Genomic DNA, 16,686 nt, shown 5'->3' with positions numbered 1-16,686 from the left:
CCCGGGACCCACCCGGGTGTGCTGGCACCCTCAACCAGAGGGGGGGGTGACCTGGGCTCCTCTGTGGACTGGGAGCCGTGAGGTGTGTCCACAAGGTGGCAGCAAAGAGGGGCGTTAGCTGGCGCTCTGACATGTTCAGACATCTCTCCCTCCGGACGCGTCCCACCACAGGCGACCCTGGAGGGGGGCTGGGGGTTGCCGGGTCCTCCTGGGGCAGAACCACTCAGGCATGTGTTTGGACAGCCCGATCTGACCAGCGGAGGAGAGGTCCTGGCTAGACTGTGACCCTCAGAGGTCAGTTTGGCGGGTTTGTCCCGGCTCCTGGGCAGGTCCAGTCTGAGGGTGGACCCCAACGGGATGGTGTACCGGCCCTCCGCGTGACCCCTGACCTCCGCCTGATCTGGACCTTTGACCCCGCGGGTCCTCCCCCCGGGGTCCTGCCTCATGTAGAGCTGCAGGCTGGGGTGCCCGGGCCTGGGGGTGGCGGCGGGGCCGTCTGAGGTCTGGTGGTCCAGGGGCCAGGTGTTGGCTCTGTGGGGGGGCGGGGCGGGGGCCGGAGGCTCTGCCTGGGGAGGACCGGAGGGTGAACGCCGGGCGGTGGATCTCCTCCCTCGACCTTCGGTGTGCACCTTCAGGGAGGCGACGGAGGTGAGGGCGGGGGTCGCAGGCAGGACCACAGTGCTCACCTTTGGAAGGAAGGTGGTGGAGGAGGTGGTGGTGGAGGAGGAGGGGGTGGAGGTGGTAATGGTGGAGGAAAGGGTGGTGGAGGAAGGGGTGGTGGAGGAGGAGGTGGTGGTGATAGTGGTGGAGGAGGGGGTGGAGGTGGTAGTGGTGGAGGAAGGGGTGGTGGAGGAGGAGGTGGTGGTGATAGTGGTGGAGGAGGGGGTGGGGGTGGTAGTGGTGGAGGAGGTAGTGGTGGAGGAGGGGGTGGAGGTGGTAGTGGTGGAGGAAGGGGTGGTGGAGGAGGAGGTGGTGGTGATGGTGGTGGAGGGGGGGCTGGAGGTGGTAGTGATGGAGGAGGGGGTGGAGGTGGTAGTGGTGGAGGAAGGGGTGGTGGTGATAGTGGTGGGGGAGGGGGTGGAGTTGGTGGTGGTGGAGGAGGGGGTGGAGGTTGTAGTCGTGGAAGAAGCGGAGCTGGTGGTGGGGGAGGGGGTGAAGGTGGTAGTGGAGGAGGAGGGGGTGGTGGTGGAGGAGGAGATGTAATGAAGACCATCTAGGGGAAGCGGGCCTCCTCTACTCATGTCTGAGACCTGAAGAAACCTGCTGACCTGAAGGGGAGGAGAACCATATTCAGTGGGAGAAGAAACACAGTGTGCCACTGGTTCTACTGGGAGCTGCCCAGCACAACCACAGTCTGCTACTGGTTCTACTGGGAGCTACCCAGTACAACCACAGAAACACACACCGATTTCTTTAAGCAGGTTGTTAGCAGGTACCAACCCGGTGGCTTGGTTCCGGGATCATCAGGTCATGACCTTTGTCCGCAGACTCTGGGTCAAAGGTCAGCACCAAGCTGATCCCATCACCCCCAGAAGATAGCCTGGTGACCAGACACTTGGGGACCTGGTTCGGATCCGCGCTGGGCTCCGCTGGGGACTGAGTCAGTAGGTTCTCATGGGGAGGCAGCGGAGCCTAAAGAGCAGAACCATGACGTCACCTAGCGAGTTGTATCGGCTCAGGGTGGCGGTTCCACCTGACCAGATGCCACAGTCCTGAGAACTTCCACCGATGAACATCCATAACCACACGTTTGAATTAAGTTCCTTCAAAAGCTCCGGATTGAGGAACGGATCTCCTGCGTATCTGTGCTTACCTCCGAGGATGGAGAACGGCCGTCATGGCGACCCACATCCAATCCCCCGAGCTGGTTGCTATGGTAACCAGGGCTCCTCCGGTCCCAGCCGTTTAGCTGAATCCATCCCAGCATGCCTTGCAGCTCCTCCATCCTTTCCTTTATCTGTGAACAAAGATTTAAACCTCTTATCCTTCCTTATAGAAACATCATAGTAGGATTATTCAGGGTATATGAAGTCCATAATGTCCTACTACCAACAATCACTAAGTTAAATAGCAGACACAAGGGTCCGCTGCAGGCTCGCAGCTCAGGCTAGTGATTGGTTGATTGTTAATTCAACGGTGGCTGGGATTGGTTGGTTATAGGGAACTTAAGCCTTTGATTGGTTGATCTTACGGTTGGTGCGAGATGGGAGGACTCTGGGAATAGCAGACGTCCTTCTGCTTCCAGGACAGACAGGTCCTTCAGCTTCTGCTGGACTCTGTGGTGAACAGGGTCCTGGTGGTCTTCAGGGGCTGGAGGGTGGTGTAGAGGAGGTTCTGGAAGGCGGTGTAGAGGGGGGTCTAGAGGTGGTTCTAGCTGGGGACCTGGGTGGTCCCGACCAACGGAGGACTGTGGAGGTCCCTTAGACAACAGAGCGGTTCTGGTCTCCTCAGCCCAGGATCTGCAGGGGACGGATGAGGAAGCTTATACCAGACTAGACTGATGATAACATAACACTTTATTGACCCCAAAGGGAAATTCTACTTATCAACATGAGTCTCAGCCTCATGCAAACATATGTCCTCACTAGGATTGCTCAACATCCCTCATCCTGGGAGATGTCAAAAACCATGGGCCTTAAACCAGTATGTAAACCGGTTTCAAAACTCTTGAGGTTCCTCCAGAATGAGAAGCGCTATTAGAAGATCAATAGTTAACCCCTAGTTGTCCTCACATGATGTCCAGGTAGTCCCTCAGGAACCTTCGGATATTCTCCATGTGTTGGAGACACAGGTTGTTCTCTGCCAAGCCGCGGGTCACATCCTCCCAGGCCTGTAGACACGCCCCCATATCCTCACACTGGGGGTCAGAGGTCACATGCTCCAGCTCCTCCACGTCTGGCCGCATGACTTCCTGTTCCAGCTAACAGGCCGACAGACAGACAGACAGACAGACAGACAGACAGACAGACAGACAGACAGACAGACAGACAGACAGACAATCAGACAATCAGACAGACTGAGGGGAAAGGAAGGGAGGGGAGGGGAGGGGAGAGGAGAGGAGAGGAGAGGAGAGGAGAGGAGAGGAGAGGAGAGGAGAGGAGAGGAGAGGAGAGAGTAAGGGAAAGAGGAGGTGGAAAGAGGAGAAAAGGAGGCCGAACCTCCAGGGTGTGCTGCTGCTGTGTGAAGGTGTCCATCATGGGGCTGTGAGGCTCACACCTCAGCACCATGAGGTCCTGGGCCTCCAGAATGTCCATGCAGAGCTCTGCACAGCGAGACAGCAACTGGTAGATCCTCCTCCTCAGGGAGCGTCTCTGAGGAAAGAGAGGAGAGGGGAGAGAGGAGAGGAGAGGAGGGAGGAGGGGAGAGAGGAGATGAGAGGAGAGGTGAGGAGAGGAAAGGGAGGGAGGAAAGAGGAGAGGAGAGGAGAGGAGAGGGGAGGGAGGCGAAAGGAGAGGAGAGGGGAGGGGAGAGAGGAGAGGAGAGGAGAGGTGAGAGGAGAGGTGAGGGGAGAGGGGAGGAGAGGAGAGGAGCAGAGGAGAGGAGAGGAGGAGGGGAAAGGGAGGGAGGAGAGAGGAGAGGAGAGGGGAGAGGGGAGAGGAGAGGAGAGGGGAGGGGGAGGGGAGAGGGGAGAGGGGAGGGGGAGGGGAGGAGGAGAGGAGAGGGGAGAGGAGAGGAGAGGGGAGGGGGGAGGGGAGGGGGGAGGGGAGGGGGGAGGGGAGAGGAGAGGGGAGGGGAGGGGAGAAGAGGAGAGGAGTGGGGAGGGGAGGGGAGGAGAGGAAAGGACAGGAGAGGAGATGGAAGAGAAGAGAAGAGGGGAGGAGAGGGCAGAGGAGAGAGAGGCGAGGAGAGGAGGTGAGAGGAGGGGAGAGTGGAAGGGATTTAAGGATATTAAAGCTATTACTTGAGCGCAATTTGTTATAAACGGCTTAGCCATCTGTTAGGTATTAGTGAGTGAATCGCACTGTGATAATATCTGCTCTGGTTGTTCACAGGTGCATGAAATGGACCACTGCTCAATGGAGGAGAAGGGTAGGGGGAGAGAGAGCAGAAAGGAAGGGGGGGGGGGGGGTTGTTTTGGTTGTGGTTTCCTTTCTGCTCTTACTTTACAACTCTGCATCCTACCCACAGCCCCTTGCGATCAGTTTTATATCACGGCTAAACACATTTATAATATAAGCAATGATTAATTTGATGATATTATTGTTGTTATCATTAATAGTATAATAACAGGATCTATACTCTCTATATAACAGAGTATGTATGATGGTAGTAGTAGGGTAGTATTGTGGTAGTATGATACCTTCCTAAAGGGTCTCTTTGCTCTGACTCCCCCCTGTCGACCGGCTGGTGCTAATGAAGCGCTGTCCTCCAACCACCGCAGTGTCTGGTGAGGTGAGAAACAGGAACGCTAGCTCCGTTACCATGGAGACACTGATTAAACACATCACGCCCACACCACAAGAAAACCAAGATCGACTCCTTCACTTTCAGGGTTAGCCTGACGGTGGCAGCAGAGACACTGTATCCCATAAACGCGTTCAGCTCCTCTGTTAAAGGAGGTCCAAGGAAGGTGTGAGGAGGTGCTAGGGAGGTTTGAGTAGTAGTAAGGTAGTAAGGGAGTAGTAAGGGAGGTGCAACGGGTAAACTCAGTGGAAACTAATTGCTACCTTTACAGTGAAAGCTGGATACTCAACGTCAAGCCCTGATTGGTCTGCTCCATCACCAGGCTTTAAACAGGAGGCCCCCTCCACACTAGTGAGAGAGAGAGAGAGAGAGAGAGAGAGAGAGAGAGAGAGAGAGAGAGAGAGAGAGAGAGAGAGAGAGAGAGAGAGAGAGAGAGAGAGAGAGAGAGACAGACAGACAGACAGACAGACAGACAGACAGACAGACAGACAGACAGACAGACAGACAGACAGACAGACAGACAGACAGACAGACAGACAGACAGACAGACAGACAGGTACTTCATTTGATCCCTTTGTATTAAGAACATGACTCACTCTCTCTAACATGTTGGATGACGTCAGGTTATTTCTTACCGTGGTAACGTTTTGGAAGGCTGAGTGAGTGATTTTATGCATACATAAAGATCAGCGATGCCAGAAGAAGGATAAGGCAGCCATGTTGTTTTTATCCAACGTTAGCAGTTTAACCCCCTCTGTCTCTTTAAGATAAGGCAGCAATGTTGTTTTTATACAACTTAAGCAGTCCAACCCCCTCCTCCGTCTCCTTAAACTGAGCGCTCAGTTTCCATGACTTCAGGGCAGATAATGATGTCACCGTTTTGGACCAACTCTTGGTTATGAAGTCATGTCTCGGCCGTGCCATCTTGTTGTGTTTGCTTTGTGGGGTTCTGGACTAAATCAAACTCCTGTGGAGCTCTCAGTGTATCGAGGGTGGTGTACAGAGATCTGAGATCAACTCAAACTGAACAGAACCTGAGATGGTGCTGAATGTGGAAGCTGTTGCCACATTCAATGAGGCCACAGCCATGACCGAAGGAGAGGGAGGAAGGTCTACTGTAAGGGTGTACATACTGGTGAAGGATCTGGGTTCCATACCCAATGTCCCAGTCTGCCTCCAGACCTTTTAGAGCTCTGTATCCACAGTCTCTCTACTAGAACACCAGATAGTTCTAGTGGTAATAATAGGAAGCTCCATCATGCTGTTCAGGTTAGGTGGGGAAGTACCTCCTCCGCTCCAGCAGGCGGTGCCAGCGGTCCCGAACCTCTGTCTGCTTCTGGGTTAGTCTGGACGCCAGGGTGGGGTGGACCTCAGAAAGGCAGATCACCCTCTGGTCTAACATCTGGACAGAGAGACAGACATGAATATATGACGACGATGATAATGATGATGATGATGATGACGATGATGATGATTGAAATAACGAAGTGACACACTGTTATCTTCAAGGTCAGCTCCTCGAGCTCTTCTTTGTTGGTCAGCTCTGCAACATGCTGTAAAACAAACCAGCCATTACCCAGAATGCACCTGCATGCCCACCTGCCACATGCCTCACTGTAGCCAATCACATTACACCAAATACTCTCTCCTTTGATTTAACAGCTTTCAAGATGCAAAGTGTAGGGCTAAGTCTTACTGTCTTACTGTTTATGGTTGCTAGGTGATGAAAAAGTATTTATTCAGGAAACTTCTTGACAGCTAAGTACCAAAGAGCATTCAGAGCATGGAGTCGATGGTTGCCTTACTGTCCATGGTTACAAGGTTACCTTACTGTCCATGGTTGCTAGGAGACCATCGGCTGTTTGGTAGAAGGAGGAGACATCCAGAGCTAGCTTCACGTCAAGTTTATTGTTACCTAACAAAGAAGATAATCTACACACAACACAAACACACACACTCAAATTATACATATACAACAAACAATCTACACACAGACATATATTCCCTCAAACAAAATTAGTAAAATGTGAACACTGATAATGCAAATGAAGCGTAGAAGTGATTCTGCCGTACAGGTGATCTGAGGTTGTTTCCCTCTGTGGCTCCTCCTCCTCCACACCTGAGCCCGCCACCAGGGGGCGTGACTCCTGGCAAACAAGAAACAGCCCTCATCAAACGACATCACCAAAGAAGGTTTACAGTAGAATGGATTGGGCGGAGACTTTTTGGATCGGAGGCTTTCAGCTGGCCCTGTCTGTCAGTGATGTGGAATTCCTGTGCGGACCAATGGGTGGGAACGTCCTGTGTGGACCAATGAGAGGGAATATCCTGTGTGGACTAATGAGAAGGAGCATCCGGGCATCCCAACAGCCACTGGTCAAGATAGGGAAGTTGATGTTTGGCTCTACCTGACAGTCTAGAACTGCTATTTGACAGTTTGTTTTTGTGTTTTTGTCATCTAATAACACATAATTAACACATTAATCATGATCATTTAGTGAGGCATCCTAACGGTTTCCTAATTGGGAACATTAGCATTCAATATGAAACCACTCAAGTATCATCAATCTATCATTCTTTTTACTGAACGTAAAGACCTTTCTGAAAATAAACTGATGGAGAGCAAATCAAAGGAGGAAAGAAATGGTCAGCATTAGTATTGTATGAGTATCATACAATCATGCTAGCATCAGTATTGTATTAGTAGCATAAAGTCATCATGTTAATATTAGAATTGTATGAGTATCATATATTCATCATGTCTGTATCGTATTGTATTGTATGAGTATCATATATCATGTATCATGTTAGTATGGGGATTGTATTAGTATTGTTTGGGCATCATGTATTCATCATGTTAGTATTACTATTAGTATTGTATAAGTATCATAGTCATCATGCTAGTATTAGTATTGCATGAGTATCATATAGTCAAGTTAGTATGAGTATTGTTTCAATATCATATATTCATCATGTCTGTATTAGTATTGTAGTAGAATCATATATTCATCATGTCTGTATGAGTAATGTATGAGTATAATTTATTCATGTTAGTATTAGTTTTGTATTAATATTGTATGAGTATGATATAGCCATGTTATTATTAGTATTGTATAAGTATTGTTTGAGTATCCTCTATTCATCATGTATGTATTAGTATTGTAGTAGAGTCATGTATTCATCATGTCTGTATAAGTAATGTATGAGTATGATATAGTCATGTTATTATTAGTATTGTATAAGTATTGTTTGAGTATCCTCTATCATCATGCCTGTATTAGTATTGTAGTAGAGTCATGTATTCATCATGTCTGTATGAGTAATGTATGAGTATGATATAGTCATGTTAGTATTAGTATTGTATAAGTATTGTTTGAGTATCCTCTATTCATCATGTCTGTATTAGTATTGTAGTAGAGTCATGTATTCATCATGCCTGTATGAGTGCTGTAGGATTATCATGTGTTATTAAGTGTTGTATCATTCTGGATGTCTTGGACCAGCTGATGTCTACCTCAGCGGGACGGAGCTCCTCCTCCACTGCTGAGACCGTGGCCCTCCGCCATCCTCTAGGCTGATCCTCCCATGATGCCTGGACACCCCTTGGCTCTCCCCGGCCAGGCTCTCTAGGGTCCTGAGGTCCAGGGTCGGTCTCTCTAGGATCCAGGGGTCCAGGGTCTGTCTCTCTAGGGTCCTGAGGTCCAGGGTCGGTCTCTCTAGGGTCCTGAGGTCCAGGGTCTGGCTCTCTAGGGTCCTGAGGTCCAGGGTCGGTCTCTCTAGGGTCCAGGGGTCCAGGGTTTGGAGGTCTTGTGTCTCTAGGGTCTGGAGTTCCCGTCTCTTTATGGTCGAAAGGTCCAGGGTTTGGAGGTCTTCTGTCTCTAGGGTCTGGAGGTCCATGGTCTGGAGTTCCAGGATCTGCCTCTCTAGGGTCTAGAGATCCAGGGTCTGTCTCTTTAGGGTCTGGAGGTCCATGGTCTGGAGTTCCAGGATCTGCCTCTCTAGGGTCTAGAGATCCAGGGTCTGTCTCTTTAGGGTCTAGAGGTCCAGGGTCTGGAGTTCCAGGATCTGCCTCTCTCGGGTCTAGAGGTCCAGGCTGCCCCCCCCTGCATATGGCTATCTTCCTGATAGAGCGTGAGGAGGAGTAGGCCGGAGACAGGGAGTCCTCCTCCTCTTCCTCCTCTTCCTCCAGCCCGGTGGAGCAGCTCCGGTCTGATGCGGCGCGTCCAGTGGGACAGGGAGACCAGCTGGGTTCTCCTTGGTCCTGGGGGTCTGGCGGGGCGGACAGCCTGGTCCCGATTACAAACGGCTGGATCCTACGCACCCATCCCCCCTCTGACATGGCGGGGTCGCGACCCCAGGCCCGGCTCTGTGTCGCTGGGCTCAGAACAGAACCACTACTGGAGGAGACCTGACCACAGCTGCTGCCTTGCTCTACTGCACCAGGGCAACATCTGGAGAGAGAGACAGAGAGAGAGAGAGAGAGAGAGAGAGAGAGAGAGAGAGAGAGAGAGAGAGAGAGAGAGAGAGAGAGAGAGAGAGAGAGAGAGAGAGAGAGAGAGACCTTGTTGCTCTGTCAGAACACCAGAGGGGAAATATGATGTCATCTTTTCCTGTCAGAGGGGCGGGGTTTGGAGTGAAGCTACAGAATGTTCTCCCCCCCCCCCCCCCTCTCTCTCAGGGTTACCAAGTGATGTCATTCTTTTAACAAGAAAAACACCCATTATCTCCCCTCTCACCCTCCCTCTCCCTCCTCCTCTGTGGGTGTATCTCACTTTAGCCAACTTTTTATGAAACATAAGTGTTGTGTTTTTGCGTGTGTGTGTGTGTGTGTGTAATGCATGTCTATTGTGTGTGTGTGATTGAAATCCTAAAACTTCTTTATAAAGCATCTTGCTCAAGCATTTTGGAAATGGGTGGTCGAGGCTGGCGAGGTTAATGGGTGGAGGCTGGAGAGGTGGGCGGCAGTTGGAGAGGTTAACGTGGTGGAGGCTGCATAGGTTCAGGGGAGGAGGCGGGAGAGGTGCAGGTGGTGGAGGCTACAGTTCCACGCACATCCTTTTTATGGACTAAGCTGAGATGAGGCTGAGAGGAGGTAGACGGGAGGCTGAGAGGACGAAAAAGGGGACGCTGAGAGGAAGAGAGGCGGAGAGGTTTCTCCCTTTCCTCATTAGAAGAAACGTATTCAAAACCGAAATAGGCTTATGCACACAGCTTTTTTCATTCATGGCCTGATCACATTAATGATCAGCACATTACATTTTCAGTTTAAAAGCTAGCTGAACAATAAAAACAAAAACGAGAAATTAAGGGCATTTGGCCTCCATAAAAACAAATAAATAAAGACAAATAATTACATAGTTTCGCTTTCAAATCAAATTTTAGCCAACGTAAAGGTCGTTACGGGTGCCTTTTCAAGTGTGACGCACCTGAGCTGCCCTTCTATTCGACTATCATTCATTATCAACGTCAATCAGAATAACTTTAGTTCCAACCATAACCGGCATAATATAACAAACGTGATTGGCTGCACAGTATGACGGTTGTGATTGGCTTACATTATTCCACGTGATACCTTCCTGCTACACTTACAACTACGACTGAATGAGAAGTTCACTAGATTTACTACGGTCGTGGTTTCATTCAGAAATAAGAAATGCCTCTAAGGAAAGCCGTGATTGTCCCGGGGAACGGATCTGGAGACGTGGAGCGGTCTAACTGGTACGGATGGGCCCGCAAACAGATCGACAAGGTAAACACACACCGGGTGAAGCATGTCAAAACAAAGCAACAGAGTAATATCAGTATCAACTTTACAGCAGCGCGACGTCAATCAGAAATATCGAAACGGTGACCTTGTATTCTTCCCTGATTATAGTTTTGAATAGTGTTCAGTTCATAATTGATCTCTCTAGCCAGGACAACTGTACAGCAAATCCGGGGACCCCGTTGTCGGGAAACATGTGCTGCGGGATAACCAAATTGTTATAGCCAAATGATGTCGAATCGTTTGTATATTCTTAGATTTCGGATATGACCTGTATCCTGAAAGATATGCCTGACCCAGGTAAGTTAAACGAGAACGCATCCCTTTTAAGTGTGTGTAGATACTGTGTGTGTACACTGTTAGTGACTGTAGTGTGTGTGCGTGTGCGTGCGTGCGTGCGTGTGTTAGTGACTGCCAGGGAGAGTGTGTGGCTGCCCTTCATGGAGGAGATGGGATGTGATGAGGAGACGGTTATCATCGGTCACAGCTCTGGAGCCGCTGCTGCCCTGAGGTGAGGAGCCATAATCAGTACATCCCCGATACAACATATAGATCCCTTATTATGCAGAATATCACCTATATAATATCTATAACATCACTTATATAACATAACATCCATATTACACATGTGAATAGTAAAAAACACTTGCACTGCTGGAGAAGGTTATCCCAGTATTTCCCGGGAACTATGTGAGAGACATATTAGTGATGATTTACATGCAACATATTAGACATCATACAGCTGAGATGATTAGAAACACAACATGCATGTTATATCAGCATAACTTATGTAACTCAAAACTCATGATGTAGACGAAATTGATCGTGAAGGCTGAGATAAGAGATGGAGGTGAAACTGATCAGATTAGATCCTACTAATACTAATAATGTGGTGTTCAGGTATGCAGAGAGCCACAAGGTGTTTGGGATCATCCTAGTGGGAGCGTACGTCTCTGACCTGGGAGACGAGACGGAGCGAGCCAGCGGTAAGAGAACCCACCGAGACATAAAGGGAGGGGTTAGACAGTACAGAGACAGGTCATTAAGGAGCAGGTAGGGGTTAGACAGTACGGAGACGGGTCATTAAGGAGCAGATAGGGGTTAGACAGTAGGAGAGACGGTTTATTAAGGAGCAGATAGGGGTTAGACATTAAAGAGACGGGTTATTAAGGAGCAGTTTGGGGTTACAGTACAGAAACAGGTCATTAAAGAGCAGGTAGGGGATAGACAGTAGACATAAGTTATTAAGGAGCAGGTAGGGGTTGGAGAGTAGAGAAAGGTAATTAAAGAGCAGGCAGGGGGTAACACATTATAGAGGGCATTTAAGAGCAGGCCGGGGTTATACATTAGACGTCATTAAGGAGCATGTAGGGGTTAGATAGTGTAACGAAGGTGTCATCGTCCCTCAGGATACTTCAATCGTCCGTGGGATTGGTCAAGCATCTCGAGCAACGCGGGTCACCTGGTCCAGTTCGGCTCCTCTGACGACCCCTTCCTGCCCTGGGAGGAGCAGCAGGAGGTGGCCGACAACCTCAAGACAGAGCTCCACCGCTACTCCGACCGCGGGCACTTCCAGAACACCGCGTTCCCGGAGCTCATCGCTGCCGTCAAAAAGCTCAAGGCAGCGGCATGATGCGGTCGCCCGGGGCAACGGCTGCAAGACGAGCCTTGTGTGGAGGGGGAGGGGCCCTGTGTGGAGGGGGAGGGGCTCTGTGGAGAGGGGCGTTTTGTGGAGGGGGAGGGGCCCTGTGTAGAGGGGGAGGGGCCTTGTGTAGAGGGGGAGGGGCCTTGTGAGGAGAGGGAGGAGCTGCAGTTCAGCTGAATGACTCAAACCTTTTCTAAAATAACAAATCGATCCGAATAAAGTTGCACAAGTCTGAAACCTTTTGTTTTGGTTTTTATTCCCAAGAATCCAAAAATACATACAACAGATTTACAAGCTTTTCCTCACAGAGAAAATAATATGGCGGCCAGGTCAGGGCGCTAGAAGTTCAACCACTCGGTCATGTAGATGCAGCGAGACGGCGAGATCTCTCCGCCCTCGTGGCACTCGTCAAACACCTGGGGGCCAGAACACTCAGACACTAGGAGAACTAGCACAATGTGTGGCTATACAGGATGGTATGTACAGGCAGGGGTTGGGGTGTGTTCAGGAAGTGGGCGGGCAGGGGAACAGGAAGTGCTTACCGGGCAGAGTCCGCAGGGGGTTTTGACGAGGCCAGTGGGCTGGATGATGGGGTTGACCCCACGGAACAGCTTCATCTGACCGTCCACACTCCCAACCGTCCCCTCCTTGGCCGCGATGATGGTCATCTCCACCTTGCCGTCGTAGATCAGCGTGTTGAGGATCGTCTCGATGTCCTCCATGGACAGATCCACCTGACGGGAAGCAGAAGGTTTAATATTGCTGCATACCCCTAGCTTTAATGTAGATAACTTTAATATAGCTGAATATACCCCTAGCTTTAATATAGCTGCATTAACAGAGCTGTATACCCCTAGATTTAGTACACTTCGTTTTAAAATAGCTGCTAAAAAACTAAGCTTTAAATTTGAATGCTTAGACCCATATACTTAATATAGATGCTAATATTTAATAGTTATCGTTACAGCTGCCAATACACTTAGCTTTAATATAACTACTGTGTGAGTGAGACAGGCAGACTAACCTTACTGTGAGTGAGACAGGCACCCACCTTACTGAGAGTGAGACAGGCATACTCACCTTACTGAGAGAGAGTGAGACAGGCAGACTCACCTTACTGAGAGTGAGACAGGCACCCATCTTACTGAGACAGGCAGACTCACCTTACTGAGAGAGGGAGAGAGGCAGACTCACCTTACTAATACCCAGCTCACAGATGTATTTCCAGACCTCGTGAGACGTGGCAAAGGAGCTGTTTCTCTGGATCATCGGACTCTGCTTACTGTCCCGGGCCACCTCCGCCTGCAACACACATACACACACACACACACACACACCACTTAACCCTGGTCCAATCCACCACCAAACCCTGGTCCAATCGACCACCTAACCCGCCACTTAACCCTGGTTCAGCCCATCCCCTAACCCCTGGTTAGTTCAGTACGTAGTGAGCCCTCCCTTCTGAACACGAGTAGCTCGTTTGAGTCTTATTTCAGTAATGGGGTTAGGGATCAAAGTGATTAAATGTCATAGATTACTAAGTTGATAATCAAATAACACATTACTACGCAAAAAATAAAAATAACGATTTGGTTCACCGACTCTTTAATGAATCGATCTAATCTATCGAGGAACCAACTCACTCGACCTCGGCCACTTGATGCTGTCATAGACGTTGACATAGTTTTGCAAGTACCTACTGGCACAGTACACAATTCTGGCCAGTACAGGCAACCGTAGTCATTGGAGAGGGAGGGGGGTGGGGGGGGGGGAGACAGTTGGTTTCAATCTGCCACCTCACCACTAGATGGCACTCAATTCTACACGCTGGACCTTTAACTACATTAAGTAGTTGACCTGCCTGAGGATGACTCACCTTACTCTGCAGGAACTTGAAGCACTGCTGGTTAAGGACTTCCACGAACTCCGACTCAAAGTCCTGGTCGCTGTACCAGGCCCCGCCCGTCACCGAGCGGTCCGGCTGCACGTTGTACAGCATGTACACCTTCTTCTTAGAGGCCTACCACACACACATACACACACACATATATATTAAAGCATCTACACCTTCTTCTTAGAGGCCTACCACACACACACACACACACACATTAAAGCATGTACATCGTCTTCTTAGAGGTCTACCACACACACACACACACTCACACTCTTCTTAGGAGGCCTACCACACACAGATTACAGCATGTACACCTTATTCTTAGAGGCCTTCCAACCGACCCACACAAACATTACAGCATGTACACCTTCCTCTTAGAGGAATACCACACACACACACACACACACACACACATATACTGAACTCACAGCGACCGACTTGACGGCCTTGATCAGCTTCTTGCTCTCCAGGTTCTTCAGAATCTTGTTGACCTCAGTCAGGGGCAGGTTGCTCTTGAATCGCATGTCTCTTGTCCAGATACCTACGGTAGGACAACCAAAGCTTCACTAACATGTAGAGACCTACAGTAGGACAACCATAGCTTCATTAACATCTAGAGGCCTACAGTAGGTATTTCTAAAACATTATCCCCTTGAGACCCACAACGCTGCTGTGGTGTTTTTTTATGTTATCGCACATAAGTTCAGACTTGACCCATCAGAGGATTCAAAAAAAGAAAAAGATACCCAGTGTTCAGCCTTCAGAGGGACGCAGGGTGATACTCCTCATTTATTGTCGCCACACATGAATTCGGTAAGTCCGTACAAAGCGAAAGAGAAGAAGGTTAAAGATCTCAAGGTCTCACCTTTGTTGCCTGCGTCCTCGATGATCTGGTAGACCAGCTTCTCCTGGTTGTCAGAGCCTTTCATCTTACTGGGGAGACAGCACAAATAACACGTCAGCTGCTACACTACTGCTACTGTAGTTTATACTGTATTACTGCGGTTTATACTGTAGTTATGTACACTACTGCTACTGTGGTATCACTACTGTAGTTATACTGTAGTACTTCTACACTACTTCTACTGTAATTATACTGCAGTACTGCAGTTTATACTGCAGTTATGTACACTACTGCTACTGTGATATCGCTACTGTAGTTATACTGTAGTACTTCTACACTACTGCTACTGTAGTTATACTGCAGTACTTCTACACTACTGCTACTGTAGTTATACTGTAGTATGGCAACACTTCTGCTACTGTAGTACTGCAACAACACAGCTACTATAGTTGTACTGAAGTACTGCAACAATACAGATACTATAGTTATACTGTAGTACTGCTACAGTAGTTCCAACAATACTGTAGTAATCATACTGTAGTCCTGGTACTTCAGTAATTGTGCTCATACTGTAGAACTGCTACACTTCTGGTTCTGCAGTAACCCTACTATAATACTGGTACTGCAGTAAACATAATACGGCAGTCGATACTGCAGTAATCAAAATCCTAAACTTTAGCGCCTTCCCCTAGGGGCAGCGACAGCTGGAAACAGAAGTAATAATAAATAATAATAATACATTTAATTTAGAGGCGCCTTTCAAGACACCCAAGGTCACCTTACAGAGCATATAGTCATCATAAATCGTTAAAAAAAACGAAGAAAAAGAAAAACTGTTCAGAACACCAGGAGCTGTGTCCACATCCGCAGCTCCACGACTTTGGTGGCGCATTAGAAGGCAGAGCTTGTTTGCATGACTAGTATGATTTGGAAACGCGAGTGGGCAGGGTTAGTGCCAGTACAATGGAGTTTGTGGTTCACCTGGCAGACTGAGCGTCCTTCATACGATACAGGAGACCAGAGCTGTTCCTCAGCAAGTCCAACTGACCCTACACAACAGAAACATTGTATTCAGTACTCAGACCCTAGACTTCCTCCAAAACCCTAGTCTTCATCCAAGACAATTCCTCCCAGACCCTAGTCTTCCTCCCAGATCCCAGTGTTCCTCCCAGTCCCCAGTGGTCCCGGTGGTTCCTACCACAGACAGCAGCTTGTTGATGACCATGGCCCGCTGCGTGGGCTCCAGGTGGGGCATGTCGTTCTGGATCACCTGGTCCGTGATCCCCTGAGGGAACTGTATACAGAGCTCCTTGATCCTTCAGAGAGAGAGAGACAACTACAAGTTGCTGCCCTGCTCAGAGGAATTAAACCATACCTAACAGCACCATTAATTAACCCTTTAAGCACTGAAGTGTCAAATACATTTTCAGTGTAGCTACTAAACTGTACACAATAGGGGCTATTTAAATAGATGAGGCATAAAAACGTATTCATTTTTATATCGGGTATAACTAGGCTAGCCTTTTACGTTAAACTATATGGAATTACACAAAGAACAGTCCATAATAAAGTAGATTTGTTATGGCAACTCAGACTAAACCTCCATCAACAGAGCAGTGTAGCATCATGAAGCTACGGATAGCATAAGTAGTTCAATGAATGACTGACCTGTTTTCAATCACCGCAGCATCAGCAGGGTCACACTCCTTCTTCACTTTGGCGTCGGCCATTGTACCGTGTTCGGTACTGTCCGTATGGAGTGATGAAGGTCTTCAGTTGTGAACAGCTTTTAGTTGTAAAGCATGTGCAATATCAACACTGCTACGTCAGAGTGGAAGATGCGAGTGTGGGGGCCTAAATGAGCAGTCCGAAAAAGTGCCTGATCATAACGCGCAGGCCGTTATTATATTGTTGCCATTTATTAATGTTCCTTCTTCAGCACAAAAACAAAACATTTCACTTGTAACATGCACTATAATTGCATAATAGTTATTGTGTCAGATGAGCATCGCCATGCACGCAGTTTGGCTATAGTTCTCAAAAGCTTGAATTGATATTATTCACAAAACCACAGATATGATATGATATGAACTTTATTCGTCAGCAGTGCTGAAATTTGTCTTGCGACCCAGCAG

The 16,686-nt window shown here is 48.8% G+C and overlaps 2 protein-coding genes across 2 annotated transcripts; one reads left to right on the top strand and one right to left on the bottom strand.

Moving 5' to 3' along the window:
• The first annotated feature begins 9,952 nt into the window (after positions 1 to 9,952).
• On the top strand, positions 9,953 to 12,050 carry rbbp9 (retinoblastoma binding protein 9). The gene is made up of 5 exons (XM_030351083.1): positions 9,953 to 10,153; positions 10,426 to 10,468; positions 10,577 to 10,679; positions 11,069 to 11,154; positions 11,578 to 12,050. Exons 1-5 carry the CDS (start codon positions 10,058 to 10,060, stop codon positions 11,799 to 11,801), a joined length of 552 nt encoding a protein of 183 aa, XP_030206943.1. The 5' UTR covers positions 9,953 to 10,057; the 3' UTR covers positions 11,802 to 12,050.
• On the bottom strand, positions 12,048 to 16,415 carry polr3f (polymerase (RNA) III (DNA directed) polypeptide F). Its single transcript, XM_030351081.1, has 9 exons — positions 16,220 to 16,415; positions 15,750 to 15,867; positions 15,533 to 15,600; positions 14,573 to 14,640; positions 14,136 to 14,248; positions 13,690 to 13,833; positions 13,008 to 13,115; positions 12,356 to 12,547; positions 12,048 to 12,229 (listed from the first exon to the last, which is right to left on the bottom strand). Exons 1-9 carry the CDS (start codon positions 16,279 to 16,281, stop codon positions 12,152 to 12,154), a joined length of 951 nt encoding a protein of 316 aa, XP_030206941.1. The 5' UTR covers positions 16,282 to 16,415; the 3' UTR covers positions 12,048 to 12,151.
• Between the last annotated feature and the right edge of the window lie 271 nt (positions 16,416 to 16,686).

The sequence above is a fragment of the Gadus morhua genome, chromosome 3 (genome assembly GCF_902167405.1).
Source record: "Gadus morhua chromosome 3, gadMor3.0, whole genome shotgun sequence".
Lineage (NCBI taxonomy): Eukaryota > Metazoa > Chordata > Actinopteri > Gadiformes > Gadidae > Gadus > Gadus morhua.
The sequence above is the reverse complement of the archived record's forward strand: the minus strand, read 5'-3'. Positions and strand labels throughout refer to the sequence as shown.

Excerpts from the sequence above, each read along its gene's own strand:
- rbbp9 (XM_030351083.1), top strand. The coding sequence starts at position 10,058 with ATGCCTCTAAGGAAAGCCGTGATTGTCCCGGGGAACGGATCTGGAGAC. Across the intron at positions 10,469-10,576 it reads GAAAGATATGCCTGACCCAG|TGACTGCCAGGGAGAGTGTG; the intron begins GTAAGTTAAACG and ends TGCGTGTGTTAG. Across the intron at positions 10,680-11,068 it reads GGAGCCGCTGCTGCCCTGAG|GTATGCAGAGAGCCACAAGG; the intron begins GTGAGGAGCCAT and ends TGTGGTGTTCAG.
- polr3f (XM_030351081.1), bottom strand. The coding sequence starts at position 16,281 with ATGGCCGACGCCAAAGTGAAGAAGGAGTGTGACCCTGCTGATGCTGCG. Across the intron at positions 14,249-14,572 it reads CGAGGACGCAGGCAACAAAG|GTATCTGGACAAGAGACATG; the intron begins GTGAGACCTTGA and ends GTCCTACCGTAG. Across the intron at positions 13,116-13,689 it reads TCAAGTTCCTGCAGAGTAAG|GCGGAGGTGGCCCGGGACAG; the intron begins GTGAGTCATCCT and ends TGTGTGTTGCAG.